Source organism: Equus przewalskii, chromosome 1 (assembly GCF_037783145.1).
Source record: "Equus przewalskii isolate Varuska chromosome 1, EquPr2, whole genome shotgun sequence".
NCBI lineage: Eukaryota > Metazoa > Chordata > Mammalia > Perissodactyla > Equidae > Equus > Equus przewalskii.
The window spans coordinates 108,324,917-108,352,858 of NC_091831.1; the positions used below are offsets into that span (position 1 = coordinate 108,324,917).

General features: G+C 43.4%; 2 protein-coding genes across 13 annotated transcripts in view; one reads left to right on the forward strand and one right to left on the reverse strand.

Moving 5' to 3' along the window:
* Window positions 1-23,739, forward strand: part of FAN1 (FANCD2 and FANCI associated nuclease 1) — a 29,705-nt gene extending 5,966 nt beyond the window's left edge. For 3 of the 11 annotated variants that reach the window (XR_011525858.1, XR_011525859.1, XR_546988.2), the window contains 12 exons: window positions 257-458; window positions 3,081-3,314; window positions 7,740-7,871; window positions 9,355-9,463; window positions 10,645-10,764; window positions 13,763-13,927; window positions 14,437-14,587; window positions 19,081-19,184; window positions 19,760-19,954; window positions 20,400-20,554; window positions 20,650-20,778; window positions 23,478-23,739. Coding sequence is in view for 4 of the 11 variants with exons in the window: in XM_070571886.1 (XP_070427987.1) it covers window positions 257-458; window positions 3,081-3,314; window positions 7,740-7,871; window positions 9,355-9,463; window positions 10,645-10,764; window positions 13,763-13,927; window positions 14,437-14,587; window positions 19,081-19,184; window positions 19,760-19,954; window positions 20,650-20,778; window positions 23,478-23,615 (1,679 nt within the window). In the remaining 7 variants the exon portion in view is untranslated. Of the gene's footprint in view, window positions 1-256; window positions 459-3,080; window positions 3,315-7,739; window positions 7,872-9,354; window positions 9,464-10,644; window positions 10,765-13,762; window positions 13,928-14,436; window positions 14,588-17,296; window positions 17,365-19,080; window positions 19,185-19,759; window positions 19,955-20,267; window positions 20,555-20,649; window positions 20,779-23,477 lie in introns of all 11 variants that reach the window. The other 8 variants (XM_070571901.1, XM_070571903.1, XM_070571886.1 and 5 more) reach the window with 6 other exon arrangements.
* A 907-nt stretch (window positions 23,740-24,646) lies between these two features.
* The window catches only part of MTMR10 (myotubularin related protein 10), a 48,914-nt gene continuing 45,618 nt past the window's right edge, over window positions 24,647-27,942 (reverse strand). For both annotated transcript variants that reach the window (XM_070571926.1, XM_070571934.1), the window contains one exon: window positions 24,647-27,807. In XM_070571926.1, coding sequence (XP_070428027.1) covers window positions 27,211-27,807 — 597 coding nt within the window. In that variant the 3' untranslated portion in view covers window positions 24,647-27,210. The remainder of the gene's footprint in view (window positions 27,808-27,942) is intronic.

A 27,942-nucleotide genomic window follows, 5' to 3' on the forward strand; every position in this document is an offset into this window, starting at 1 on the left:
ACCATAATGGATATCCATATGTGTCTTTATTCAATTTTTCCTTTATTTTTTAGTGAAAAGTTCTATTATTTTATTACTTTTATGAGATATCTATTTTCCATATTCTTTAATAATTGGTTTGGCAGACTAAGATTTCTACTGTAGAATTTCATTTTATTTGTATCTAACTAAGCTTCCTTCTGCTTAATGTAAATAAAGCTAGAAAATAGTAAAATTCTTTAAAACTACTTTTAACTTTGTTTTTTAACCATTTCAGAATCTGAGTTGCAAGAACTTTCTGAAGTGCTTGAACTACTTTCTGCTCCTGAACTAAAAACCCTGGCAAAGACCTTCCACTTGGTGAATCCCAATGGACAGAAACAGCAGCTGGTGGACGCCTTTCTTAAATTGGCCAAACAGCCTTCAGTCTGCACTTGGGGCAAGAATCAGTCTGGAATCGGTGCAGTGATTTTAAAAAGGTTTTGTTGGCTATTGTTACAGTAAAAACATTTTAAAATGTTGATAGTACATATTAACTTATTATAATAGATGGTACATGTTTTCTCATTTTAATTGCTTAGTTCATTTGCAATTAGATTGAGAAGGCGTAAAAGTCCTAATTAAATAGCCTGGATTCTTTCTTGATTTATTATTCATAATTCTTATAATACTGTATTAATTTCTAGGGCCAAGAAAAATCAGGAGACAAGAGAATAAAGGCAGTAAGTCTTTAGTAAATTGTAGTATTTTATTCAAGAAAAGTGCAGTTTTAACTACTAGTCTTACAGGATTTAGGGGTAAACTATTCAGTCAAATTTTTATTTTAGTAGCTTTTTATTAAAGTATAATCTGTCAATCTTAATATGCAGCTTTTCTCAAGTTTAAACATAAAAGTTTACCAAAAACAATAGGTAGTTTCTTTTGTACTTGTGAAGCCCTTGAACTGTTTCACTTTGGGGAAGATTGCAAAATCTTAGAATTTATTTCTTCTGCCCACGTTATCTATAAAATACAACTATATCAACTTTAATCTGGGAATCCACTATTCTGGAGTTGTTGAGGATGATATGAGATGATGCTTTTGAAAACACTTTAAAACAATGTCATTGTTGTTTATTTTGTATGTTATATATGTGTGTGTGTTATATATGTATACACTTCTGGGATGGATAGGAAAGTGTGATGTCTTCCATTAGGCCCATGGTTCTCATCTGGGGACCATTTTGCCCTTCAAGGAACATCTGACAATGTTTGGAGGCGTATATACATTTACACACACGCACACACACACACACACATACACATACACATACACATACACATACACACATACACACTTGCATGCACACAGAGGTAACTTTCAGCTGTTATGTTACAAGAACCCATCCTTGTCAGGAAGATAGTACAAATACTAGTCTTTAATAAAACATAGGTATAAATAAGACATACATTATTAAGAAAAATGCCACCTACGATACTTCAAAAAAGTTTATACTGTAGATTTTTAAAAAGTGTTTTAATAAATTATATATTTATAGTTGATTGACTTTAGGAGTATAAAATCCTCTACCCCTGTGGTATGTCAAATGTCTTCTGAGTCCTTTCTTTATCTAATTGTATTTCTTAAGTATTTTGTTAACCTTAACATAACATTTTATAAGTGAACATTAAAATTAGCAGTATCAGCGCTTAGCGTATGAACAGAAATAAGTGATTAACCTTTTTTATTACAGATTTTGGACTTGTAGGAAAATGAGATTCTCAAGACTCTTCGTTGTACTAAAATCACTGTCCTTTAAGACTGTACTTTATTTCTTCATTTTGTTGTGGAGCCCAACAGTGGAATCGCAGAGTCTCTGACAGCCCCACCCAAGGGCAGTGCCTGGTTATCTTATTCTGCTGTTATCCTGAGGAAACGGAAAAAGGCTCAGTATCTACACTTTCTTAGTCCTAGTACATAGTCACTGTTCATTTTGCCATATTTAATGCTTCCTTCAGCAACTTGGAGCCTTGCTCCACGGGACATTCCTGGGGCTCTGCATGGAGATGGAGGAAGTGGGCACTTTTTATCAGTCTCTGTACATGAATGCTTCTCAACTAAATGGTGGTATGATAGGATCCCACCCTTGTCCCCGTAGGTCTTTGATGGTGGCACTAGTCTCTACTCATCCTGGTGGCCTCTAGGGATGCAGCACTGCTTTTGTTTAATAGCTTCTGGGATGGATAAGAAAGTATGAGGTCTTCCACTAGGCCCATGGTTCTCAGCTGGGGGCATTTTGCCCTCCAGGGGACGTCTGACAATGTCTGGAAGCATTTTTGATTGTCATGACTAAGTGGGGGAGTGGTTGTTACTCATTTAGTGAGTGGAGGCCACGGATGCTGCTGAGCATCCTGAGCAGGACAGGCCCCACCCAGCAAAGAATTATCCAGCCCAAAGGTCAACAGTGTTGAGGTTGAGAAACCTTGCTCTAGATGGTATCTAAGTTGTTAGAGCCATAGGGCCCACATATCCCTGAATTTAATTCAGACCTCTAAGCCCACCTTGAAGGCATCCAGAATCAAACGGAATTCACTCTGAGATTACCTTGGGAATGGAGATGCTCTGGACTGCTTTGCACATCAGAGAATAGCACCAAACTTTGGTCTAAATTTGTACCACTGCCTGTTACAAAACCATGCTGCCTTACCAAGAGCCTTTGATAATGACGTTTTAAATAAATACCTATTATTGAATGTAAATTGTCACTCAAGTCAAGATGTAAGAGTTGCTAATGTCAAATAGGTAATACTTTTATGAGTTTTCTTGGTATTTTACATGTTCACGACCAGCGTCAACCCTATCTTGCTTTTTTATTCAGCCAAACCATGAGTGAAACTGGAGATATAATTTCGTTTAACCCTCACTCTATCCCTAGATGGGGCTCTTTGCCCCAGAGAAGTTAAGAAATGCTCCACTGTTACACAACTGGAAGTGGTAGATTTGTGTCAGGCTTAGAATAATCAATGCCACTTATCTTTATTTTATCTGAAAATAATTTATAAAATCTTATATCCAAATGCTTAAAAACCAGAAAGTTATTTCTGTGTTGTATATGTTTCAGAGCTAAAGACTTGGTGGGACAGTCACTGAGAGTCTGTAAAGGCCCCCGGGCTGTGTTTTCCCGCATCTTGCTTCTGTTTTCGTTGACCGATTCACTGGAAGATGAGGAAGCCGCCTGTGGTGGTCAGGGACAGCTTTCTACTGTGCTCTTGGTCAATCTCGGCCGAGTGGAGTTTCCTAGGTATACCATCAATCGGAAAACCCAGATCTTCCAAGATAGAGACGATCTTATCAGGTGAGAAGCTCACTATAATAGCTGTGTATTTTAAATTTATGTAAAAGGTTATTAATTTTTTGCTAGCCACAGTAGAAACGTAAGTCGATAGCTAAAACAGTTTTTGAAGATTTTTGTTATCTTTATGCCTCACTTGTATACATTTCTAAGACTACAGGAGAATGTAGAAATGTGCTTAGATTAAGGTTGCCAAAAGCAGTGAGTTTTGAGTTAGAGCTACAAAAATTTTCCCTGGCTCACGTTCCCAAATAGCTTTGGCAGGGAGCATTTTTTAAATATAGACATTTGAACAAGCCTGCCTTGTAAATATGTTGTTGGCATGAACAAGGCTGAAGATGAATGTTTTCCTTTTAATAAGGCATTAGCATAGCTAATGCTGACTTTTGTACCGTACACAAGAATCATGCACATGATGATTAGAAATTTTCACTGATATATTTTGGTACATGGATTTAGTGAATATTTGGTTTGATTGACAAAAGTAAATTTTAATAAAGAGTGATATAGTTCCTACAGGAAAAAAAATGCTTGGATTTTCTTAAAAAACCACCTTTTATAAGAAAAATTAATTTGGATTTCCTAAATGTTACTTTTCCTAATATAATATTTTCCTAAAATATTACTTTTGATTCTTGATTTAAGGTTTATGACTCAAATTTATTAATTCTCATACTTGATTTTAGAAAAGTTGTGGAAGTGTTGCCTAGTATGTGCTTTAAAAAGTAAATTATTGAAATTATTGAATCAAAGCAGTGTCACTATAAACTGATTTTAGCCCATTTTGCTTTAGTTACCAGGAAGCTCAATATCTTGTTTGTGTTCAGTTAGAATCATTTTTAGTCAAATCTTCTAATAAGAATATTTCTCCTTACCCTGTTTTCAGTTGTCTCATGTCTTTTTGCCTTTTCATTTTTAGTCACTTTATGCTTTTCTCTTTTGTGAGAATGTGTACTCTGAAGCCAAGTTCCAGTCTCTAAACTAATGAATTGAAACCACTCTGTGCCTCAGTTTCTTCATCTGTAAAATGGGGAGAATGATAGTATATTCCTGCAAATGTTTGTTGTCACATGTGAAGTACTTAGAGCCTGGACTATGGGGATTGCTTAGTGCATCTTAGTTAGCATTATAATTGTCATTATTACTGATTTATCTAAGGGAGATTATTTTTCAGTTGTATGATTGACAAAACCATGGTTAAGTTCAAAAGTAAGGGGGCTAGGGAGAAAAAAATAAGCCATCTGTATTCTTTTTGGAAAGCAAGTATGCTGTAAATAGTAAAAAATAATTAAAACTCATTTTGTTATGCAAAGGGCCTTAACATGTAAATGAAATTGGACTTTGCTGGCTTCAGGAAGGGTAATTATGCAATTCCTGGGAATGTGGTATCTCCCTGAGAACCCTTTCTGCCCACGTTGGTGCTTGGAAATAGTGGACCCTTCCTTTACTTTTTCCTCGTTTATTCAGTACACCTGAGATGAGTGTTGAGTCCCTTCAGGTGCCTGGGTGGGGGAGTTTGCAGCTTGAACAACACAGATGTCTGCTTTCACGGGGTTGCATTTTACTGAGGGAGATAGAAACTAAAACAGAAAATTACAGTGTGTGAAAAGTGCTATGAAAATTGAGGAGTGGGCTGGAGAAGTTCTGCTTTGTGTGTAGAATGTCAGGCAGAGTGTCCCTGGAGAGGTGATGTTTGATGTGAGACTTGAGAGTGCGGAGGAGCCCGTTGTGCGGAGGTCTGGGGGCCTGCATCCAGGCAGCATGGAGAGCGTGTGCACACCCCCTGAGAACGGGGAGAGCTTGCTGAGGCGGAGAGTCTCAGAGGAGCTCCAGACCAAAGCCCCGGGAGCCAGCCATGTGGGGGAAGGTGACAGGAACGTAGGGCCAGGGGTGCTTGGCCTCAGAAGCCCTGGCGAGCAGACCGACTTGTGTTCTCCGAGTACTGGGAAGCTGTTGAAGGGGTTTAGGCAGGTGAGGGATCTGTTTCACAGTTTACAAAAGCCTCCTGTGGATTGGGGGTGGAGGGTGGCCAGGGGAGCCCCCGGAGGGCTGGTTGAACCTTGGTGGGCTAGGCGAAGGGCTTGACTGCGCTAGGTCCAGCAGCAGTGGAGAGAAGTGAACTTGTATGAAATATTTTGGGAGTAGGACAGGAGTAGGGGCAGGGCTGAGGCTGCAGTGGAGGGAAGCTGAAAGGGCCCCTCTCGTGGCCTGGGGCCCCTCATCCCCTGGGAAAGGTCTCATGAGGAAGCTTCCATGGGGAGTGTGGCTGGGAAGGCACAGGTAGGAAGTAGCCGTCCTGTGGAGTGCGAAGGCAGACTTCCCAGGGGAGCTCTGGCCAGACGGAGGTGCCGGAGTAAGTGCTCATTTGCAACCTCATCTCGAATTAAGGTGAAACCAGGGGCCAGCCTGGTGGCCCAGTGGTTAATTTTACAAATTCGGCTTCAGTGGCCCAGGGTTCGCTGGTTTGGATCCTGGGGGCAGAGCTACCCACTGCTTGTCAAACCATGCTGTGGCAGGCATCCCACATATAAAGTAGAGGAGGATGGGGACAAATGGGCTCAGGGCCAGTCTTCCTCAGCAAAAAGAGGAGGATTGGTGGCAGATGTTAGCTCAGGGCTAATCTTCCTCAAAACAAAACAAACAAACAAAAATAAAGTGAAATCAGTCAGACTGGGCCTGTTATTTTTCCAGCACAATTCAGGGAGCTGGGTACAGGCTCTGAGGTCAACATGGACACTGTGACTAGGGGGTCTAGGTGAACAGTATGTTCACTGGTGAGTGGTGGACTGGTTGACTCTGGGTGGGGTATGTAGGCCTGCAGGACAAGAGTTGCTTACAGCTGGGGAAGTGGGGATCCTGGTGGGGGCAAGTGTGTCAGGTAGGGGTCTTGGTGAAGTTGGGGCATTGTTGTCTTCAGTAAATGAGCTGAAAGGATTGGTGGTAGAGGTCAGTGAGTGAAATGCTTGAAATCTAGATTTCAAGGATGCTGCAGTTCATCGGAGACAGAAGGTGGAGAAAGGGGTTATTGGTGAGGAGGTATTGAAACTGAGTGTATTCTTCATCCTCACAGATGTTGAAGTCACAGGCCATGATGGTGGAGGCCATGATGGCAAGAGACATGAGGTAGAGCAGGCAGAAGATGACAGGAGGCTGGTAGATGTCTGCAAGAAGGAACGTGAGCTTCCAAGGAATGGGAGGCTTTCCAGGAGGGAAGAATGATTTAGAAGTAGCCATGGGAAGAAAGGAGGACTCCTCCGTCGGTCTCAGCCCTGAATGGGAGGGCTGTGAGAAGAGCCATCCCCCACTTGAGAGGGCTGTAGGGGAAGCCACGTTCTCAGCCAGGTTTTAGAGAAGGAAGGAGACAGAGGGTGGAGGGGAGAGGTTGAGGATGTGGAAGAAGATGCTGCTCCTGGTTTGGCAGTTCCACGCAGTGCTGGGGAAAGGTTTGGGTGAGATGAGGGCTGGTAACTGTGGCTGGTGGCGATGGAGGTAGCTGGGGAGAGGAGGCGTGATGGGCTTGGTTTGTATGGCCTCTTGAGGGTAGGGCTAGGTTCAAGCTCACAGCCTCGTGCATAGGGGCTGCTCCTGACCCTCTGGACTGTGGGAGGGGCTGAGGTGGGGAGGCTGGGCCAGCCTCCAGGCACTTTCTCCCTGTTGTATTCTCTTTTCTTATTGACCTTAGAATTGTCTATTAGCATATAAGAGAATTAGAGCAAGAGTTTGTGAGCAAATTTTTACATTTAGAGGCAATTTCTTTTACTCTTATTTGCTCATATTTGCACATACTGATACTGCATGCTTTTCTTTCAGGTGTGAGTCCAAAATACAATGACTGTGTACTCAAAGTGTTACAGAATCAGTTGGGCAGATGTCCTTGTTTTTAGTATCTAAAAGTGCAGTGAGAAGTTGTCTTTCTTCAGCTAAGTGGTTTTATAGCATTTCAGCGTTGCTATCTCCCAGAGTGTCCCTGAAGTTATTTTTGAAAATCCCAAGTAATTCTCTTAGTTTGCGTAGCATCCCTGTGGCTATCTCTGACTCAATGATTAAGTTACCCAATCTACACCTTAATATAATTCTGAAGTCAGTTACGTGTTTATGTGGTTGCTGCCAGATTGTTGAGTGAGTGAATGAGTACTAAAAATCGGAAATGATAAGCTGATAAATATTACATTTGTATAATGGAACATGTTGTGTAATAATACAGTATGAATGTTTTTATCTTTCTAGTTGGGTAGCCTGTATTAGTGCTTCTAGGCCACTCCAGTGGAATACTGGTAAATTATTACTAGAATAAAATGTAAATAACCCTTATATTTTCAAAACACACTTTTACCCTTCCGAATTAGATCTAGTGGGTAGGATGTGGTAATTTTTTATATATGTGCTCATTCACATTTGAAGCTTGGATCGCGTGGTTTTCTTCCCCAGATATGCAGCAGCTGCACACATGCTGAGTGACATTTCTACTGCAATGGCCAATGGGAACTGGAAAGAAGCTAAAGAGCTCTCTCAGTGTGCAAAAAGGGATTGGAACAAGCTGAAAAACCACCCTTCCCTGAGGTGAGATTTTTTTTAGGTACTTGTCAAAATTTACTTATTGGCCAAGTTGTTCCAACCACATAAGGTAATTTTCTTCACAAAGAACATACTCCTTTTTTTCTGTGGACTTGAATTTCTGATTTGCTTTGTGTAGAGTCAAGGTGCTGCATGAAAGAGAAGAAATGTCTAAAAGTTTGAAGTGAATTTTCTGTAACTCAGGCCCTTGTGCAACAGGCATTCAAGTGAACACACACACAGCTTTGAGCTTGCAGTCTTTGGGTGTGTTGGCTTCTCTGAGTGGTGGTCAGCTGCATTTAAATTTGGGGAAACCCAGCAGCAGGACAGAAGTTGTGGGAAGCATGCTAGATGTGTTCTTCAGTGGAAATTCAAGTAGGCGTTATTCTGAAAAAGAAAACTAAATTGAACATTTATTTTAAAAGTTCAAGTACACAGCACATCACCCTTCTTTGTTTTTGTTTGTTCAATGTTAAACATATTTCGTATTTGTTAAGAAATTTTTACCTCTGTTGTGACTAGTGATGAGAAAATCTAGTATTGTTAAATATCTCTTTCAAAAAGACATTTGGGACATAAAGTTCATACAGAAAAAATATTGCCTTAAAAACCAGAGCCAAGAAAATGGCCTTTACTGTTAAGAAAAAAATAACTGAATGCTTTGCCTATATTTTGTTTGGGCGGATTCTGTAATTCAGACAGAAAATTGATGCATTTCCTAAAAGACCTTTCTAGAAATGAGGTAACCAATGTGGATTTGTTACGCTTGTGATGTGTACATACGTTAGAGGATTTTCTTAAGATAATTTAGGAAAATTTGTTAACATTTCTCAGACCAAACAGCAAAAAAATGTTTTAAAACAAGTTAATAGATGATTTTCTTCATTGAAAAAAAAAAAGGAAATCTTTACCAGGAAGTTAGATTGCTACAGAACAAAGGTTGGTAGACTTCTTCTGTGAAGGGCCAGCTAGTCAATATTTTAGGCTTTGCAGGTCGTATGGTCTCTGTTGCAGCTACTTAACTCTGCCATTGTGCTGCAAGAGCAGCCACAGGCAGAACGTGAATGAATGAGTGGGGCTGTGTTCCAATATGGCTTTATTTAGGGACTTTGAGATAAGAGTTTCACATAATTTTTACATACCGCAGACTAGTCTCCTTTTGGTTTATTTTAACCATTTAAAAATGGGAAAACCATGCTTAGTTTGCAGGACATACAAAAATCAGGTGGTGGGCCCTGGGTTTGGCCCGAGGGCCGTAGTTTACTGACCTCCTGCTTAGAATATTACCAGTTCTCATTTTACTCCACTGTCTAAGTGACCTAGGAAATGGTGGCTGGCTGTAAGGATGTAGGTTTGTGGTGTAGAAAATTGTACACAACTGACAGTATTTTTTAAAAGGTAGGAATTCAATCTGCTCTCTTACTTCGCGTAATTGTCTTACAACAAATAAACCAGATTACTAAACTGCTGGTGTGCGTCTTCATTTCAGATACCATGAGAATCTACCACTCTTTCTTCGGTGTTTTACTGTCGGGTGGATTTATACAAGGATTTTGTCTCGGACTGTTGAAATACTGCAGAGACTTCACATGTATGAGGTGAGAGCACAAGCTGCAGGCCCCGCTCTTGCTGATGTGTCTGTGATAAGCTGTGGAGGAGAGCCTGCCGTGCTCTCGACATTTTCCATGTGTTTGGGCAGTGTACAGTAATGTAATGAAAGCGTACCTCATGTGGGCAGCCTGCTGTCTCCTGGGTGGTGGGAAGACGGCCGAAGACCACCAACTGTTTCGTCTGCTCATGAGTTGAGTGTGCACCAGGATGCCTGGGGGTTATGGACAGAGCCCTGCAGGGAGCCCAGACAGGGCCTGCAGCTGAGTCTGAGCCCCTTTCAGAACTCCGTGTGGGACTTGGGAGGTCTTCAGAACTCTCTGAGGTGGAGACCGCACATCTGCTTGTGTTTCCCTGACAGCTGTCCTGGACTGTCTGGAAGTAATTTACAATCACAAGTCAGAAATTTGGTTGTATCCTTCCTTATACTAAACATTGTGAGATTGCTAGAGTTAACTTTTGTTATGTTTTGACGTTTCTGTATTGAAAAATGATGTTTTGCAAAGGATATGCTGCAGCTGGGTTTCTTGACCTGGGTCCCTGGATCCTAAGAGGATCCATTGGATGAGCTTCTGGAATCTGTAAACTCCACAATTGTGCATATATGGGGGTTTGTGCATTTTTCTGAGGAGAATCATTAGATGTTTCAAGGAGATTCATGAACCACAAAAGATTAATATAAAGAATCACCAAACAGTTTGTGTGTAGATCCAGAAAGTCTCCCTGTTGAGGTGGGATCCTTGGGTGAAGACACCCATCGTTACTGTCTTGCCCTTGCCAAATTCCTCACACTGTGGGCCCTGTGACCTCCTGGGTTCCCAGGAGCATGTGGGTCTGCAGCCCCTGACCAGTGCTCGGCCACCTAGAGCTTGAGCCTCTGCGGCCCTGCGCTGGTTGACTTGGTTTGCAGAGAACACGTGCACAGATCTCTGTGTGCTCGCCGGTTGGCAGGGGACCTGCGAAGAATGTAGGGATGCCTCGGAGCTCAGGCCCACCCTAGAGGGACGTCTCCGAGTCCCTGTCCTGTTAGTCTGGGATCCTTGGCCTTATTTTAGGAAGGAAAGGTATGCTTTATAAATATACTTTGCAAATTTTATTGGCTACTAAATATAATTAGAGTTTTTTGGTGTGTGAGTCTAATGAGCCCCCTTTGTTGTTGTTGTTGCAACAGGAAGCAGTCAAGGAACTTGAAGACCTTTTGTCCCAGAAAGTGTACTGTCCTGACAGCAGAGGCCGGTGGTGGGACAGACTGGCTCTCAACTTGCACCAGCACTTGAAACGCCTTGAACCGGTACTCAGTGACTAGATATATCCAAGCCTTCTTTTTGCTTTTGCATAAATTTAAAAAATATGGCGAACTAGTAATACCTTAAAAATGTCAATACAGGGGCCGGCCCAGTAGCACAGCAGTTAAGTGCGCACATTCCGCTTTGGCGGCCCTGGGTTCACGGGTTCGGATCCTGGGTGCAAACATGGCACTGCTTGGCAAGCCATGCTGTGGTAGGCATCCCACATGTAAAGTAGAGGAAGATGGGCACGGATGTTAGCTCAGGGCTAGTCTTCCTCAGCAAAAAGAGGACGCTTGGCAGCAGTTAGCTCAGGGCTAATCTTCCTCAAAAAAAAAAAAAGTAAATATAATTTGAATGTTTATTTTTTTAGCATTCTTCTTTTGTCTGTGTTCCTCCAACCCCAAAAGAAGTAGCAAGGATGCTAACACAAGCGTTACAGTGAAGACAGGAGACTTTTGTCTTCCCATCACTGATTTGGGAGATGGGTTGGCAGGAGGATCTGGTTGGGATTTAGGAAATAAGATCTAGGGAGAGTTAGACGTCTCCACCCTCAGCAGGTGCTTCCTTTTCTGGAAATGGTGATTTTATTAACTTTTTGCGTGGGGCCTCCAGGTAGGAAGATTGACGAAAGGTGTCCTTTCCCTTGGGAAGTGTATTGTCTGACTAGCCCTGAGCAGGCAACCTTCTCTCCCGGGCGCTGGTATTCTCTGTGCCAAGGATCTTGGGAGTCCAAGTATCCTGTTAGCTGCCTTGGTCCAGCAGGGTGGTGCCTCTGAAGCCTGCTGCTGCTGTGCCCGGCGACAACAGTGGCTCTTTGTGTGGCTGCCCGAGGCTCCACCTGTCTCCACGCCAGCTTTGCATTTGTGTTGAATGGAGGGGACTGTGCCTCTTTTGTTTTTTCCAGTGGCACATTAAGTGAATCAGGGTGATGCAGGGGCGGAAAAATTGACCCTGGGTGTGGAAATATGACATACTGTTTGTACTGCCTGAAGCTGAAAAAGTGCCTTGTTACCTAAAGTGCTTCAGGCCAGTGAGGGCTGTTTTTGCTCTGGGAGGCGTGTGTGGTGCTTCCCTGCCTCTTGCTGTTTGCTCGGGCTGAAATAGCAAGAGAAGGCGTCCATTAGCCCAGAACGAAACTGGAGAAAGGTGGTTTATGCTGGCTCTTTCTTTCAATGAAATAAAGATTCAAAAGAGTGGACAAATTTCCCCCTTGTTCTACTAATAGGAGCATTCCCTCCTATTCTCAGAGATAGACAAGCCGCTGAGCTTATTTTTGAGATTGATGGAAAATCATAGTTCCTTTTAGCCTTTTCCCAAAGATCTTACAGGTCACACTCATAATCTTTATTATTTTGTTACCATTCCTTCTGTTCTTTACATCGGTCTCCAGTGATGGAATCTACCAGCAGAATGTTGCTTCCTGCAAAGTGCCCAGGAGCTGGCCAGGCCAGGCAGAGGAGCAACCCGGCCAGGCCCCGCCGGCACTGGCCCCTGCTGGGGTAACAGCGCACCTCAGTGTCTCATTCTCTCTTCTTGATTCCTTTGGACTTCTCCACTCCTGATGGCCTGATCCTTCATTGATTTGCAGGGTTGTGGGTTTTTTTTTTGACTTTTTATTCTTTTATTGTAGTAAAATATATATAACATAAGTAAAACTTGCCATTTTAACAATCTTTAGGTGTACAATTGAGTGGCATTAATTATACTCCCAATGTTGTGCCAGCATCACCACCATCTATTTCCAAACCTTTTCATCACTCCCAACAGAAGCTCTGCCCCATTAAGCAATAACTTCTCATTCTCTCCTCCCCCAGCCCCTAGTAACCTCTAATCTACTTTCTGTTTTTATGAATTTGCCTGTTCTAGATAGTTCATGTAAGTGGAATCATATAATATTTGTCCTTTTATGCCTGGTTTATTTCACTTAGCATAGTGTCCTCAAGGTTCATCTATGTTGTAACAGGTATCAGAATTGCCTTCCTTTTCAAGGCTGAATAATATTCCATTGTATGGATAGACCACATTTTATTTATCCATTCATCTGTTGATGGACACCTGGGTTGTTTCCACATTTTGGCGATTGTGAATAATGCTGCTCTGAACATGGGTATACCAATATCTGTTTGAAACTCTGCTTTCATTTCTTTTAGATGTATACCCAGAAGTAGAATTGCTGGGTCATATGGTAATTCTGCGTTTAGCTTTTGGAGGAACTGCCAAACTGTTTTTCAGTGTTTGAGTCATTTTTACATTCCTGCTGGCAATGCACGAGTGTCCCAATTTCTCCCACTTCCTCACCAACACTTAGCATTTTCCATTTTTCTGATTATAGTCATCCTGGTAGGTATGAACTGATATCCTATTGTGGTTTTTTTGGGGGGGTATTTTTGTTTGTTTATTTGTCCAAGTCTGAATAACCTTAGGAAATGCATCTGACGTCTCCAAACCTAAGGTTCTCCCTGTAAATGAGGAATTTGGACCAGCTCTGTGGTTCCTGACTGTACGTGAGACTTACCTGGGAGCTCTGAAACAGTCGGACGCCTGTACCCCTGGCCTGGAGGTGCTCATTCTGTGGATTGGGCGGGGACATATGTCTTCTGTCAGAGCTCCCCAGGTGATGCCCTGAGGACCACTGAGCCAGGACTTTCTCTCCAGTCTTCTTCAGCCCACCAACCAGGGGTGTCCCTGACTGTCTAGGTCTCTGAGGATGTGCCAGCTGATACCTACCACGTCTGCACGTATCACCAGAAAGCAGTGTCAGGAGCTCGGCCGCTTGTGCTCCAGACATGAATAGTCAGGGATTATGAGTCATCTGTGCATTCAGAGTATCAGAATGAGACTTAGGGAGATATCCTTATTGTCTGGAAGTACTGCTTTGCCCATTTGCTAATTAGCACAATTGAATGAATAATTCACCGTGGGGTTTCCTGTCACACTAAATTGGTGGATGCTGCCAGAGGGTCTTTTAGGATCTCACTGTGGGATCATATTCTTTGCTAGGCTATCCAGTGCATCACAGAAGGGCTGGCTGACCCAGAAGTGAGAACAGGACATCGTCTTTCACTTTATCAGAGAGCTGTGCGCCTGAGGGAGTCTCCAAGCTGTCGGAAGTATAGGCGCCTCTTCCATCAGCTCCCAGAAATAACTGTGGAAGATGTTACACATGTGAGTGAATATTTGGGCCCTTTGTATTTAAATCTAATTACTGAGTTTTTTTCCTGACTGGAAGTAGCACAAGAACTTTTAGTGTGCATTTTTCTCTTAGACATAGAAAAATCTAATGCTCATTTTAGACACTGACTTGGCTGTTGCTCCCTGTTTCACACCAGTGCCTCCCAGGTCAGAAGGCTGGGCTGGCTGCGGCGTGGGTAGCTCATGCCTCGGGAGTTTCTCTAAAACTCCTGAGTCAGAAGCTCACAGCCTTTGTCAGGTTCACCTGCTTGATCAGGGGCCTGGAGAGCAGCTCTGGGGGCCACATGCTCCCTGTGGGCTGGGGCAGTGACCTTTCTGCATCCTGGCAGGTACCAGAGTGTGGGGTCACATGGCCACATGCTCTGCTAGGAATGAGTGGCTTTGAGGGGCCTAGGAAAGTGCATCCTCAGGATACCAAAGTCAGGTTTGCAGGGATTGTAGCTGAAGTGAGGCTAATCCACGTTCTCCCACTGCTGTTCCAGGTGACCATCACGGGCCGCCTGTGCCCGCAGAGTGGGATGGGCAAGTCTGTGTTTGTGATGGAGGCCGAGGAGGCCACTGCCCCTGCTACAGTCCTGTGTTCCGTGGAGGAGCTGGCGCTGGCTTATTACAGACGTGGTGGCTTCGACCAGGGTAATGTGCAGCATTTTTCTCAGCCCACCACTGACTGTGTGACGGACAGTATTGCTAGATGGTTTGCCAGCAGCAGGTGGCTGTTGTCTATCGTCCTCTGCCCCGAGAGGAAGATGCTGGTGACCGGGAGGTGTGGACGAGAATTTTACTAACTTCTATTTGTTAAAGGCCATCTTCTATTCAGCCAGTATCCGCCACCTAGCACCCATGAGGAACAGTGCTCTCTGGTGAGATGTTAGAAGTGAGGGAGACTGGTTTTGCTCTCAGAGAGTTATTAGGCAGAGGACCCACAGAGATGCTGCCTGATAACCAAACCAGTTAGAGGAGACAGGAGCTAGGAGCTGGGGCAAGGCCGCTTCCAAAAGGAGGGAGCAGGCCTCATAGGTAATGACTTTAAGGAGATTGAAGGACCACGTCCTGGGATGACAGCACCAGTGGAACCAGAGAAGTTGCTAGAAAGAGCAGTGGTTTGAATTCCTTGTAAGATGAGCTCTCTTGATCCCCTGTGAGGGAGGAGAATAAAAGTCAATAAGAATCTGAGCTTTTCCTGTCTTCCTTTCCGAGAAGTTCGTGGCGATCACATTGCTCCTTCTGCTGCACCATCTTTTTGGTACATTTCCGGGGAACTGAGAGACCTCAGAGTGAAATGGTGGCACCTTTGATGGAAATGAAATCAGTGGAGAGAAACACCACTTATTCCCACTGACTGAGCTTGTTGCTGCCTTCACTTTCTTTGTTTTCTTTTTTATTGGTAGGAGAGGAGAGGACCTTCTGTGTGTGTGTGTGTGTGTGTGTCTGTGTGTATGTTTGTGTGGTGCAGGGGCCAGTGGTCTGGCACCTCTTGTGCTTGAGTGTGACTTTGTGCTCTTGGAGCTGCTGCTGAGATAGTTTTTGTTTCTGAGTCCACAATGCAGTGGGACCAGAGTCAAGGTTGCCTCCAGGGCTCTTTTTTCTGGGCTACTTGGCATCTGCTTCATTTTGGATTTTGTAGGTTTCATTCAGAGGCCATTTTCTGAAATATGTAGAGCCCAAGTGAGAATTAATTTTGCCAAGTTCCAAGAATGGGAGCCTTGGAGCTAAAGCCCAGAACTCTTGTGCTTTTGCAGGGTAGAAAGGAGGGCTGTTGAAGGCATCGGTGTCTCTGCTGCTTGGGACGTAAAGGCACAATAATGAGAGACCACTGTGGCATGCACATGAGCTTAGAATCTAAGAAATTTAATAGCCAAGGACTAGGGATGCTGCTTGCCAGCCCTTATGGGCCTGGACCCGAAATCCTGTACCTCGTTTCCTCTCAGAACCCGTTGTCCCCTGTGTCCCCTCTGAGAGTGCTGGGAGCTGACCACCAGTGCCCCCACCTTCCACCCAACGCATGTGCTGTCCTCAGGGCCAGGTGCTTCAGAGCGTGGCATGCAGTCTCCTGAGGTCTGGGTTCTGCGCCTCGGAGGGGGACCTGTCCTTGGGAGCTAGTGGCCGTCTGTGTGTGTGACATATACGTGTGACCGAGGAGGTCTCAGAGAGGAAATGCACAGGGGAAGGGGGCAAAGTCCATATTTGGGCATTGGGACTGGGCCGTTTGAGAAGAACCTGAAACACACAGAAGAGAGCCTCCAGCATACTTCCTAGCGTGGTTTTTTGTGGGGCCTTTTGTGCCCAGGAAGTGGCTGGTTTTGGTTGAAGGTGTTAGCACCCTTGCAGAGGTATTTCTTCTCCACAGAGACATTTGAGAGTGAGGGCCCCCCTATGGGAGGGTCTGTTAACCCACAGCCGTGCCCCGTAGTCTACAGTAACCGTGTCATAGAGCAACCCCACACTTGCACAGTGTATGTTGGTGCTTGTGGGCGAGAGTTGCTCTGGGCGTCTCTTGTCACCATGTAAGCCTTGTGACCATAATAGTAGCAAAGAGGTTTTTTTAAAAAAATAATTTACTTATCTCTTATGTCTGTCGGAAACTGTTTATGTTTGTGGTTTATCTGCATCAGCGTCTCTTCCCCTCTTTTCTTTTTTCTTTGATTTTGGTCTCAGAGAATGAACCATGGATTCAGTCCTTTATCTAAGGCCCAGGCTAAAGAAAAGACATCAAGAATTTGTCTTTTAATTGGTAAAATGAATTTGGCAGTCTTTGTCCTTAGTGGAACGTAGTACTGAATAGAAAAAGTAAAATTAAACACTGTCAGACGGGAGCTGCAGAGGAAGCTGTCATCTGCCCAGCGGAGATGAGGAAGAGGGCGAGGCAGTTATCCTGGAGATCCGCAGGGCCTGGCTCTAGTCTTGCTTTCTTTTTTAAAACTTTCTTGTGGAAGATATTGGACATGCCTTTGTCCAGAAGTGGGGAGGTATGATGAACCCCATGTACCTACCCAGCTTCCTTCAGTCTTTCCTCCGTCCTCCCTCCCCCTGATTTTGGAAGCAGACGCCAGAGGTTGGCTCATGTGGTCTCTTCCGGGGTGGGGGCATCAAGTCCATCCTCATGTCCAGGAGGACTCCCTCTGTGCCCATGCTGAAGGGTTACTAGGATGAAAAACACTGTGTCTTCAAATATGTGTAAATCAGGACAGTATTTCACTTCAGTATTGTGTCAGTGTTCAGAAGATGAATGAGGATCATAAAGCAACAGCTACAAGATGGGATTTTATAAAACATAGGTAATTTCTGCTGAGTGTAAAGACAACGGTTAAGACTAATCCATGCGATCATCTTTATTACTTACAGGGCAGGGTGATGCTCTTGGGGCAGAAGTGCAGATGCCAGTGAAGACAGAGATACGATAGACTTCAAAGGTTAGAATAACAGAATGAGAATTCAGCCCCCAGACACGTCAGGAGACGTGTGAACGGAGCATGGAGGGAAGAAAGAGCAAGCATCGGGGCATGTGGTGGGCAGGCTGTGAGCCAGGCACAGCGACATGCTTTCTGTTTAGCCATGAGCCTGGAGAACAGATGGACAATTCCAATTCTAGAATATAAAATATTTTTTATATAAAATATTCTTTTCATTTATTAAAATTGATGTGATGAAAATGAGCAGAACCCTGGTCATCAGTCTTAATCTAGAGGTAAGGGCAGTCTCAAACCCCTTCCAGAGAAGTCTGTTTTTGAGTGACTCAGAAGGATCTCACCAAAAACGATTCACTTACGATGAAATGCATGGTGCGCACTGCTTGGGAGTTCAGGAATTCTGACACCCGGTGTTCTGAGTGGCCAGTGTACACACCCAGGCAGAAAGCAGGATGGAAATCAAGCTCCAGCTTTCCTCCTGGCTGGGCAAGAGCCCGAGATCCCAGTGCAAAGCTTTCTGGGAAAAGTTAGAGGACTCAGCCTTGGTCAGGGGACCTGAGTGGGTCCTGTTGTTCCTGCTGCTGAATCCCGGAGGCGGTTGCAGGGATGAGGGACTAGAACTGAGGGGGACAGAAAGAGCACCGCACAGCTGGAGCAGGGGGGACAGAGGGGACCTAGCCACATTGCTCCTGACTGAGGCTCTCGTCCCTGCCCCGAGTGTACTTTCCTAAGGACACATGTGCAGCTGCCTGGTCTCTGTTCTCCTCGTCCTGTGCTGACCGTGACTGCACAGTGGGATGGGGCCCACCAGCCAGAGGAGCTCTTCTGCCATCATGGAGAAATGTGTTCCAGCCTGGCAGGAGGGCATCATGGGAGTCAGCGCCTCCTGCAGCCAAGGCAGTAATCTGGGGAGAGGGGCGTCCACACAGCCACTTCCCCGGGCGGCTGTGGGGAAGTGCAGAGAAGGACTTGCTCTGGGAGACAGGGCTGTGTGCTGTGCCAAGACCGAGCCCTTCGTCGCCCTCCTGACTCTGACATTTATGTGGCCTGGGGCACGTGATGGACCTCTCTGAGGTCATCTCCCAATCAGTGAGTTAGTGTGTGGCATGAGGTCTGAACTAGGTCGTCTCTGAGGTGCAGGGTTTCTATAAAAACCGTGAATCTTAGAAACACTGGGCACGCTTGTTCAGGCCGAAGCGATGGAATGCTGGGTCGAATGAGGTGAGTGAAGGCAGCACCTGCTAGATGAGAGGACGCAGGCTCCCAGAATGCTCGGCCTCCTTGTCAGATCCCTTCCAGAAAGCGCTTTTCAAGTGAACCAAGGGGCTCCTGCCCAGAGCCCCTCGCAGGATTGTGGGCCTACCCAGACCCGTTGAATTGAACCCCCAGAACCTGAGGAGGTAATCTGCTTTTATTAATTTATTTTTAAACATGTTCCTTGGGTTTTCCACTGAAGTTTGAAAACCATTGTTTTGTGGCTTTCAATGTGCACTTGAACTTTCCCATGATTACTTTGATTTTTGCCCTTAAATGAGGCTTCTGTATATAAACAATATAATGTAAAAATGTGAGCTAGGAATGGCATAAAAACAGCATTTGCTCTTGCATCTAAAATAGTTCTATTATTTCCTTCAAACTGAGTAGGGAATAGGTCATGGTGGAGGTTTTTAACAACTAGAAAAAACTGATTTTTCTTCCATGTGTGCGACTTTGTCTTAGGGATCCATGGGGAAGGGTCCACCTTTAGCACGCTCTATGGCCTTCTCCTGTGGGACATAATCTTCATGGATGGAGTCCCAGATGTCTTCAGAAACGCCTACCAGGTACCTGTTATGCTGAAGCAAGAGGGTACTTTTTAAGGGAGCAGATGCTTCTGTGCTTGCGCGCTTGACGCCCACCTGTGTCCACGTGTCTGCAGCCGTGGGAAGCCTGCCTCTCGTTACTGGGTTTTGGATCATGGTGCTCATTCCAGTGTAAAGATAGCTTTTAATTTTAAAATCTGATTCATGGAATTTAAAATGTAAGTATGTTAAGTTTTAAACTTTAGGCCTAGTTTACCTTCAGAATTCCATTTGAAACTTTCAGGCTAAGTTTCTTCAGCCCTTCACTGAGCAAGTGTTGGGGCTAGCACTCTGCCCGGTGTGCTGTGTCACGTGTGCCTACCAAGAGTTCCACTGAGTTTACTTAACGCTCTTTTTGCAAACTATTACTCTAAAAACCAGTGGAATAAGTTGCTTTTATATTACATTACTTAGATAATTTTTACATATCTTTTGAGAAAAGGAATGTATCAATTCAATCAAATTGGCCAATTTCCAAACTTTATAGGTATTGAATATTCTTCTGATTAAGGTTCTCTCCAGGCCCAAAGTGAGAGCTTGTTTTCCCTGCAACACAGGCACTCCCACTGGACTTGTGTACAGACAGCTTCTTCGAAAGCAGGCGGCAGGCCATCGAGGCCAGGCTGCAGCTGATTCACGGTGCCCCTGCGGAGAGCCTGCGAGCCTGGGTGGCAGCTGCGTGGCAGGCGCAGGAAGGCAGAGTGGCTTCCATTGTCAGCTGGGATCGCTTTGCTTCTCTTCAGCAGGCTCAGGTGAAAATCTGCCTGCAAGATTTGGTCAGAAAGTAACACCCTCCCCCATCCCCCAAGGCTAGGTGTCTTTTCGGCAACTGTGTCAAGATGCATACGCATACACGGATGTGTATATACATGTGTGTCTGTAGGCATGCATGTATATATACACACACATGCATACCTGTACATGTGTATGTACATGTATGTATATATGTGTGTGCATGCACGTGTCTGTATGAATATGATAATACCCCAGCCTAGATGCCACTGTTATTGACAGGAACACATCAGGGCATAAAACAAGCCCCAGTTATGCCTTCTCTCCCCTCAGTTCACAGCTTCCCTTTGCCTGACCTATGGCCCCTGGCAGGAAGGCAGCCGTCCCTGTTCCTGTGACTGCTGGCCTCTGTGAGTCATCACTGTCATATTCCTGAGCGTTTACTCCAAATTCCCTCTTCCTCAGCTGCTCCCCAGGATTCTCCCTACTGGGAAGAAGTATGATAACTGACCAAAGGAAAACAGGTTTCCCAGAGCTTGCCAGTGAGAATTTTAGCCAGTGGCTCTGGAGCCCCATCCAAGCAGCAAAACAGCACCTGGTGTCCTTGGAATCCATTTCTGGTGAATTATCCCGAGTTTTCTCTGTCCCATGATCACTGGAAGTATTTCAGGGTCTCTCTCACAAGGGGATGGGTAACTATGTATTTTGTGTTCAGGATCTTGTTTCCTGCTTGGGAGGCCGTGTCCTTAGTGGTGTGTGCAGGCGCCTGGCTGTGGACTTTCGACACTGCCGAGGGGGCCTCCCCGACCTGGTTGTGTGGAACTCCCAAAGTCATCGCTTTAAGGTCAGTTGAACCAGAATAGAAAGTCGTTTTTGTAGTTTTATGAGCAACTTAATCAAAGGCAACAATGCTGGCGTTTCTCGCATGGCTGTTGGCAAGATTGAATCCCTTGAGAGCTGTTGGACTGAGGGCCGGGGTTCCTTGGTGGCTGTTGGCAGAGGCTCCTCAGGTCCTTGTGTGTAGGCCTCGCCACTGAGCAGCTCCTGCGTGGCAGCTTGTTTCATCAGAGTTGGCGAGTGAGAGGAGCTCGAGTGTGAGCAAGACAGAAGTCAGTCTCTTGTAACCACATCTTGGAAGTGACATTCCGTCACTTTTGCTGTGTTCTACTGTTAGAAGCAAGTCACTAGGTCCATCCCACACTCAGAGGGAGGGGATTCCGCAGGGTGTGCACACCAGGAGGCCAGGATGATTGGAGCCATTTTCGAAGCTCCTGGAGAGTGAGCACCTCCTCCTGTGTTATACACTGGGCACCTCCCTTGCCTCACCCGGGTCTCACCCTGCTGCCCATCAGGGTTGGTTGTTTTCTTATTAATATAAAGTTTTGTGTTTGAAAAAAAAAGAATTCTGAATACAAGTTCTTTATCATATATTTATTTCATTCCAGTTTGTGGCTTGTCTTTTCATTCTCTTAAGCGTGTCTTTTGAAGAGCAGAAGTTTTAAATTTGGACAAAGTCCAACTTATCTGTTCCTTAATAGATCTTGCTTTTGGTGTCATATGACATCTCTGACTATAATTGTGGATTTGTGTATTTCTCCTTGCAGTTCTATCAACATTTGCTCCATATATTGTGAAGAAGCGCTATTATTAGATGTATAAACTTTTAGGATTCTCATGTCTTCTTTGACCTGTTTATCATTATGAAATGACCCTCCTTTATTCCTAGTAGTGTTCTTTTCTCTGAAATTGACTGATATTATTAATAGATAGCCACTCCAGCTTTCTTTTGATTAGTTAACATGATATGTCATTTTCCATTCTTTTAACTTATTTTGTCTATGTATTTTTTGTGAGGTTCTTGTAGGCAGCATATAGTTGGGTCTTACTTTTTAATTTAACTTGACAACTTCTGCCTTTTAACTTGAGTGTTTGGAACATTTATATTTAATGTGATTATTGATGTTTGGCTTTAAATCTACCACCTTCATATTTGTGTTCTATTTGTCTCAGCTCTTTTGTTCCCCCTTTCCCTTTTTTTCTGCCTTTTTAAGACTGCGTTTTATCCCTTTGTTGGCTTGTTAGCTGTAACTCTTTGTTTTTAAGTAGTTGCATCAGTGTTTACAGGGTGTATCTTAAACTTACTTACCTTCAAGTGATGTACTATTCCCTGTAGAGTATGAAGAACCTTACATTAGTATATTTTTGTATCTCCTCTCCCAGCCTTTGTGCTTGTTCATACATTATACTTCTGCATGTTACAACCTCCACACTCATTATCTCTGCTTTCACAGTGGATTAACAAGAGTCTTTATATTTACTCACGTGGTTGCTAATTCCAGTGCCTGTGTTGATCCAGATTCCATGTGCTATCACTCTTCTCCTGCTCGCAGAACTTCCTTTATCATTTCTTGAGTGGAGGTCTCCTAGTAATGAATTATTTAGATTTTGTATGTCTTTGAGTCTTTATTTCACCTTTGTTTTTGAAAAATATTTTCTCTGGGCAAAGAATTTTTTGTTGACAGTTGTTTTCTTTCGATGCTTTAACAAATATTGGTCTACGTCTTCTAGCTTACATTGTTTCCAGTGAGAAATCTGTTATCTTTCCCCTCTGGCTTTAAAAAGTTCTGGCTGTTTTTAAGATATTCCCTCTATCACTGATGATGCAATTTAATTATGATGCTTCTTAGTGTAGTGTTATGTTTCTGTGTCTGGGGTTCTGAGCTCCTTCGGTCTTTGGGTTTATAGTTTCCATCAAATTCAGAAAATTTTTGGCCATTATTTCTTCAAATATTTTTCTCTCTTCCCTTTAGGGACTCTAATTAAATATCTATTAGGCTTCTGAATGCTCTGCTTATTACAAATTTTTTTCTATACTTCATTTTGGATAGTTTTTATTGCTATGTCTTGAAGTTGAGTAATCTGCAGTGAACAAAACTGACAGAATTCCTGCCTTCATGGAGCCGATATGTAATGAACAGTTTTATCTTATGATAAATGCCCTGAAAGAATTACACAGGAACGACCCTACTTAGGATGTGCTGGACCTCTCTGAGATGAATTTGAGCTGAGCGTTGAAGGCAAGATCAGGTAGAAATGTCCTAGGCAGAGGGACAGCAAGTCAGGAAGGGCCCTTGTGTTGGAAAGAGGTGGTCTGTCTCAGGACCTGCAAGGCTTTTGGAGTGGTAGCAGGGCCCAGATCAGATCATAGTTTGTAGGTCATGGTAAGAAATTTGGATTTAATTACAAATATAACTAAAAGTAATTGAAGGGTTTTAAGCAGGGGAGCAACAATCCAGTGCATGCTTTGAAACTATTTTTCAATTGCTGTATTAAGAATCAACTTACTAATTCTCTGTGAAGAACCATCTAGTTTCTATCAAAAAATTTCTCAATGAATTTCATATATATTTGTTATATATATATAAGTACAGCAGTGTAGTAGAATAAGCCATTTAAATAGTTGTTAGTGAAAACTACAATAGCTTATTTGAACGGCTATTCTGTTTCAGTAAGATCCTAAGAACTTTTTAACTTATCTTCCAGCTGGTGGAAGTTAAAGGCCCCAATGACCGACTTTCGCATAAGCAAATGATCTGGCTGGCTGAACTGCAGAAGTTGGGGGCTGAGGTCGAAGTCTGCCATGTGGTTGCAGTTGGAGCTAAGAGCAGAAATCTTAACTAAGAGCTATGTCATTGGGAATATCTGGTTATACATGGATTTAAGATTTTCAAAAGCATAAAGCGTTATTGTATTTTATTTAATTTTGATTTTGATTGAGTAATAAACCTTATGGTTTAATGACTCATCATTGTACACTGTCTGCTTATCACAAAACTTGGTATTGGCTTGAAAACAGTCATTGATTCCATGTAAGTAATGAACTTTTTAAGAGGCAAAAACCTGGGTGGCTATTTTAGGAGCTAGATGCATCTAGTACAATTAGACTTACAAAAAAGCAGGAAAAACCCCCAACAAATGAGATGATTCAGAGCTTTGGGTCTTTTATAAAAGTAGCATACACAATGCTTCTAATAAGTGTACCGGAAACAGAGATTCTTGAATTTATCTGAGTTCTTCTCTACGGCTCTACACACTCAGCTGTTCAACATTCTTGTTTTGTGATTATCCAAGAAGGGCATACAGTTGAAATTCTGATTTCTTTAGGAATTAAAAAATATTCTCATTAAGTTCCTTATTTCATCTGCCAATGCTTACTCTTACTAATTGGGCCTGGATCACCGAAGGAATGACTAGTCTTTATCAACGGCAATTGTCCCTTTCCTCCTTCTCCTTGGGAACACCCTAATGACTAGATCAGATTTCTGTACAGACAGTGTAACTGGCATAGGACTGCTCGTCACTGGAAGAGCCTCAGGCTGGGGAAATTTTCGTGGCAGGAAGGGATCCATCAGAGTGGTCGGCCCGGGAGTCAGGGACTGGGATCACAGGCTCCCATGAAGTACTTTTGAGACCTTCTTAGGGAAATGTTCCTCCCTAGCTTTTTGACTTATTGACTGGAAGACAAGGTAGGGCATGGTCCATGAATACCCACATGGCCTTAATGACAGCCAGTTCTGAACCCGTGTGAAAAATGTCATTGATCACTGCTTTGGAGATGACACATACACAGGTACAGTTGGAAGAAAATGCTTTCACTTCTTGAATCGCTATGTTCTTGTAGATGATTTTGTATTGATAACACCAACAAACAATTTCTGTGGAAATTTTATTTACCAGTCAAAATTTCCTTTACATTCATACTGTTGAACAAGCTCTCTTATCTTCCTGCTCATCCTACCTTAACTCAAGTTATAATCAATTTTAGGCACAAAGGTTTTAGTTTTCTCTCAAAATCAAGTTTTAACTACTCAAGGTTACTGCTACAGCAAGCAGATTTTGTTGAAGGGTGTGTTGAATTTTCACCCTGTTAGCACAAATTATACTTTTCTTAAATAAAATTAGACATTTTTGGTTTTAAAATTGGTTTCCATCATAAAATAACAGTAAGACATTGTCTGTCTTTCAGTTCAGTCCTAGAAAGGCCAAAGCTGTGTGCGGTCTGCGTGGCCTTCCATGAGCAGAGGCTCCGCGCGAGGCGGGGCCACTGTCTGGGGCGCTCTTTGGTACAGCGTGCATACCCACACCGAGCACTGCCAGCACCACAATGGCCTTTTTATTAGCAGAGATGCCAGGCAGCTTTGCACTGGCCAGGACGTAAGGCTGTTGTAGTTGTTTTTCATATTATGCATGACACACGGAGGCACAATAATCATGAGAGAACAACTGTCCAGCAAAAATAAAACGAGGAACTATATTTTACTACATTTGATTAGCATACAAAAATATCCCCATTTTCTATTTTAAAATAGTATTAATAGTACCTAATCTTTTTTAAACGTGTAAATTAACAAAGAATTACTAAGGGAATTGAAATAAATGTGTGAGGGAAGAAAATTACAGAGAAATAAACGCTCAACCCAAGAAAATAATAAATTTAGAACAATTTGTAATAATAAGAAAGCAGCTTAATGAGAAAGGGAGAATTATGATTACACTCTCAGTGGCAGGGTACGCTGTGGTGTTTTAAGGGGGTGGGACTGGTTTCCAGTCAAGGACTATCAAATGTTTAATGGCAACAATCGGAAAAAAGCCCTGATTCTCTAGGCAACAAGTTGGCAAAAACACTGGTTTTATCCACAAGATGAATTTCCTAAGACACTGTATAGAAACTTCTGTCCCTTTAAATCTGGAGACATTATCAAACATTTTTAAAAGGCAAGTAATTCAAGTAGAAAGTTATTCATTACATATAAAGGTAAAACACATTCTTTTGACAAAACTTGTTTTAGAAAAGGAAATAAGCTAACTAGATACTTTATTAAAAAATATTTTAAAAGCTTAAGACAGCAGTTTAAGAAACTCATTAAATAACAGCCAAATTGTAAAGTATCCATCTTTTAAACAGGGACTGGGGATGAGGGGTGGATGGGGGATGGTGCTAAACGTCCTTGCTGCGGCTTTGGCTGGGCTCCTGTCACACAATGTGAAAACAAGGGCGTTTCAGACCAAGAGCACACCTGAGCGTGCTGCTCAGTCTCCTCTTAATGTTGCTGTCAGAGGTCAGGATGCAGGTCTGCTTCCCTCGCTACTTATTAAAATGGCAGTATTTTGAGAGACTATGTCTTTATTTCTCCTGTTCTCTATTCCTAAGTATTAAGAATGTTGAGGGAAGGGGACTTATCTGCAGGTGACCTGACTCAGGGCCCCATGAGTTATTTCCAAGGGAAAGTGCCAACAACAGTTCACCACACTGGAAGAAAGGCCCAAATGCCTCTGAGGAAGCCCTCTATTTTTGAGGGTGGGTCTCTGTGCAGATGGCACTCGCCCCGCTGCTCCTGGACAGCACCAACACTGACCACCCCACAGGCCCACTGGTCCTCGGTGACTTTCAGAGGGACAGAAACGTGGCTTTGGGGATTCCTGCCTATTGGTATGAAGCTAAGTGTGAAAAGGCTGTTTCCAATATGCAGAGGGATTTTAACACCCTAATTTTAAAAACTGAAATTTTACTGTGTTATTCCTACCTTAATATTAATGTCAAAGGCACTTCTAAGTTTAATTATATTATCTACAGCAAATGCTTTTAAAGTTAACAGTGCATATCACTTGGAAGTCAGTCCTATGAAAAGCAAACTTGTGATTTTAAAACACAGTGATCTAAGGTCCCAATAAAGTGATCTAAAATAAATTATGGCCCGGGAACACTGAACCCTCAGGTGAGTTCAAGCAGAGAAAAGAGACAGTGACAGAAAAATACAGGAATACCTACTAATGCCTGCTGAGGAGTGTGTCAGATGCTTCTTGAAAATAACTAACTACTAATTTCTTAACTTTCCTGACATCTGCTTCTTTGGGTTGCTAATCTGACCAGGATCAGGTGACCTTTAGGAGGTGCTAGGAAAAATGGATGCAGACAAAATCAATGTCATGGACAAAACCTGATTAGTTTGATCACAGTAGTAAGAGTGGGGGAATGTTGCCTGCAAATCACCTAAAAATGAGCCAGACCTAAGATGACAGAGGATGTAAGAAACAAAATTTACACCTATCTTTTAAAAAACTGAATAATACAACATCTTTTTAAATGTTAGTGCAAATTCCAACTGTTACTCTTACATATAAAATTATTAGAGCTTCAAATGCCTTGGTTAGCAATTTCAATTCAGAGGAAAATCATTTATAGCTTCCCTCAAAGTGTTCAGAAAAAGAGTACATTTTAGTCTTCATTTGCTAGTGTCTCAGTAGATAACCATATTTTGGCCCCACTCAAAAATTTGCTTAATGGTGTTCCTAAAATGCTTCGTCTGCATAGATTGCCTACAGGAGAAAAGGGAAACGAGGAGGAGAGAAACTCGGGCGTCCCCGAGGCATCGTGTGGGCCGCTGGCTCGGAAGTACAGCCTGCTCCGGTCCAGCTCCGCGTAGCAGGCCTCCAAAGGGCCGCTGTGGGGCTGCCGGAGCGTCCTGCTGAGCACGTCCACCTCGTCGGCCAGCAGGGAGAGCCTGTGAAAAGCAGTGATGGAGCCCCCGAGGTTGATCTGGGCCTCGGGAACCCAGCGGAAGTAGCACAGTTTCCACAGTTTTATGTGTGTTCCAGAGAGATGTGGCAGAATAACACCGTGCAGGTCAACTGGTTTGGAAAAGCATTCTCTAAAATACTGCTCCACCCCGCTGTCCTGGCTGTCGGTCTGCTGAGGAGGCTCTGGCTTTACTTTTAATATTAGTGAATTTCTCCTTGGAAGTAATTCCTGGTCACTGAGGATCCCATTCTTTAAGGAAGCCGGCATTCCTCTTAGCGTGGAGCTGTAGCTTTTCTGTACAGAAGAGAGATTTTAGCATTATTTTCCTGGAGCCTCCCCTCTTTAGAAAGACAGTAAAGGCGCAATGACAAATTTAAACTTGGTATTAGGAAAAACTGGTGGAATTTTGGCCTTAAAGAACATTCTGTT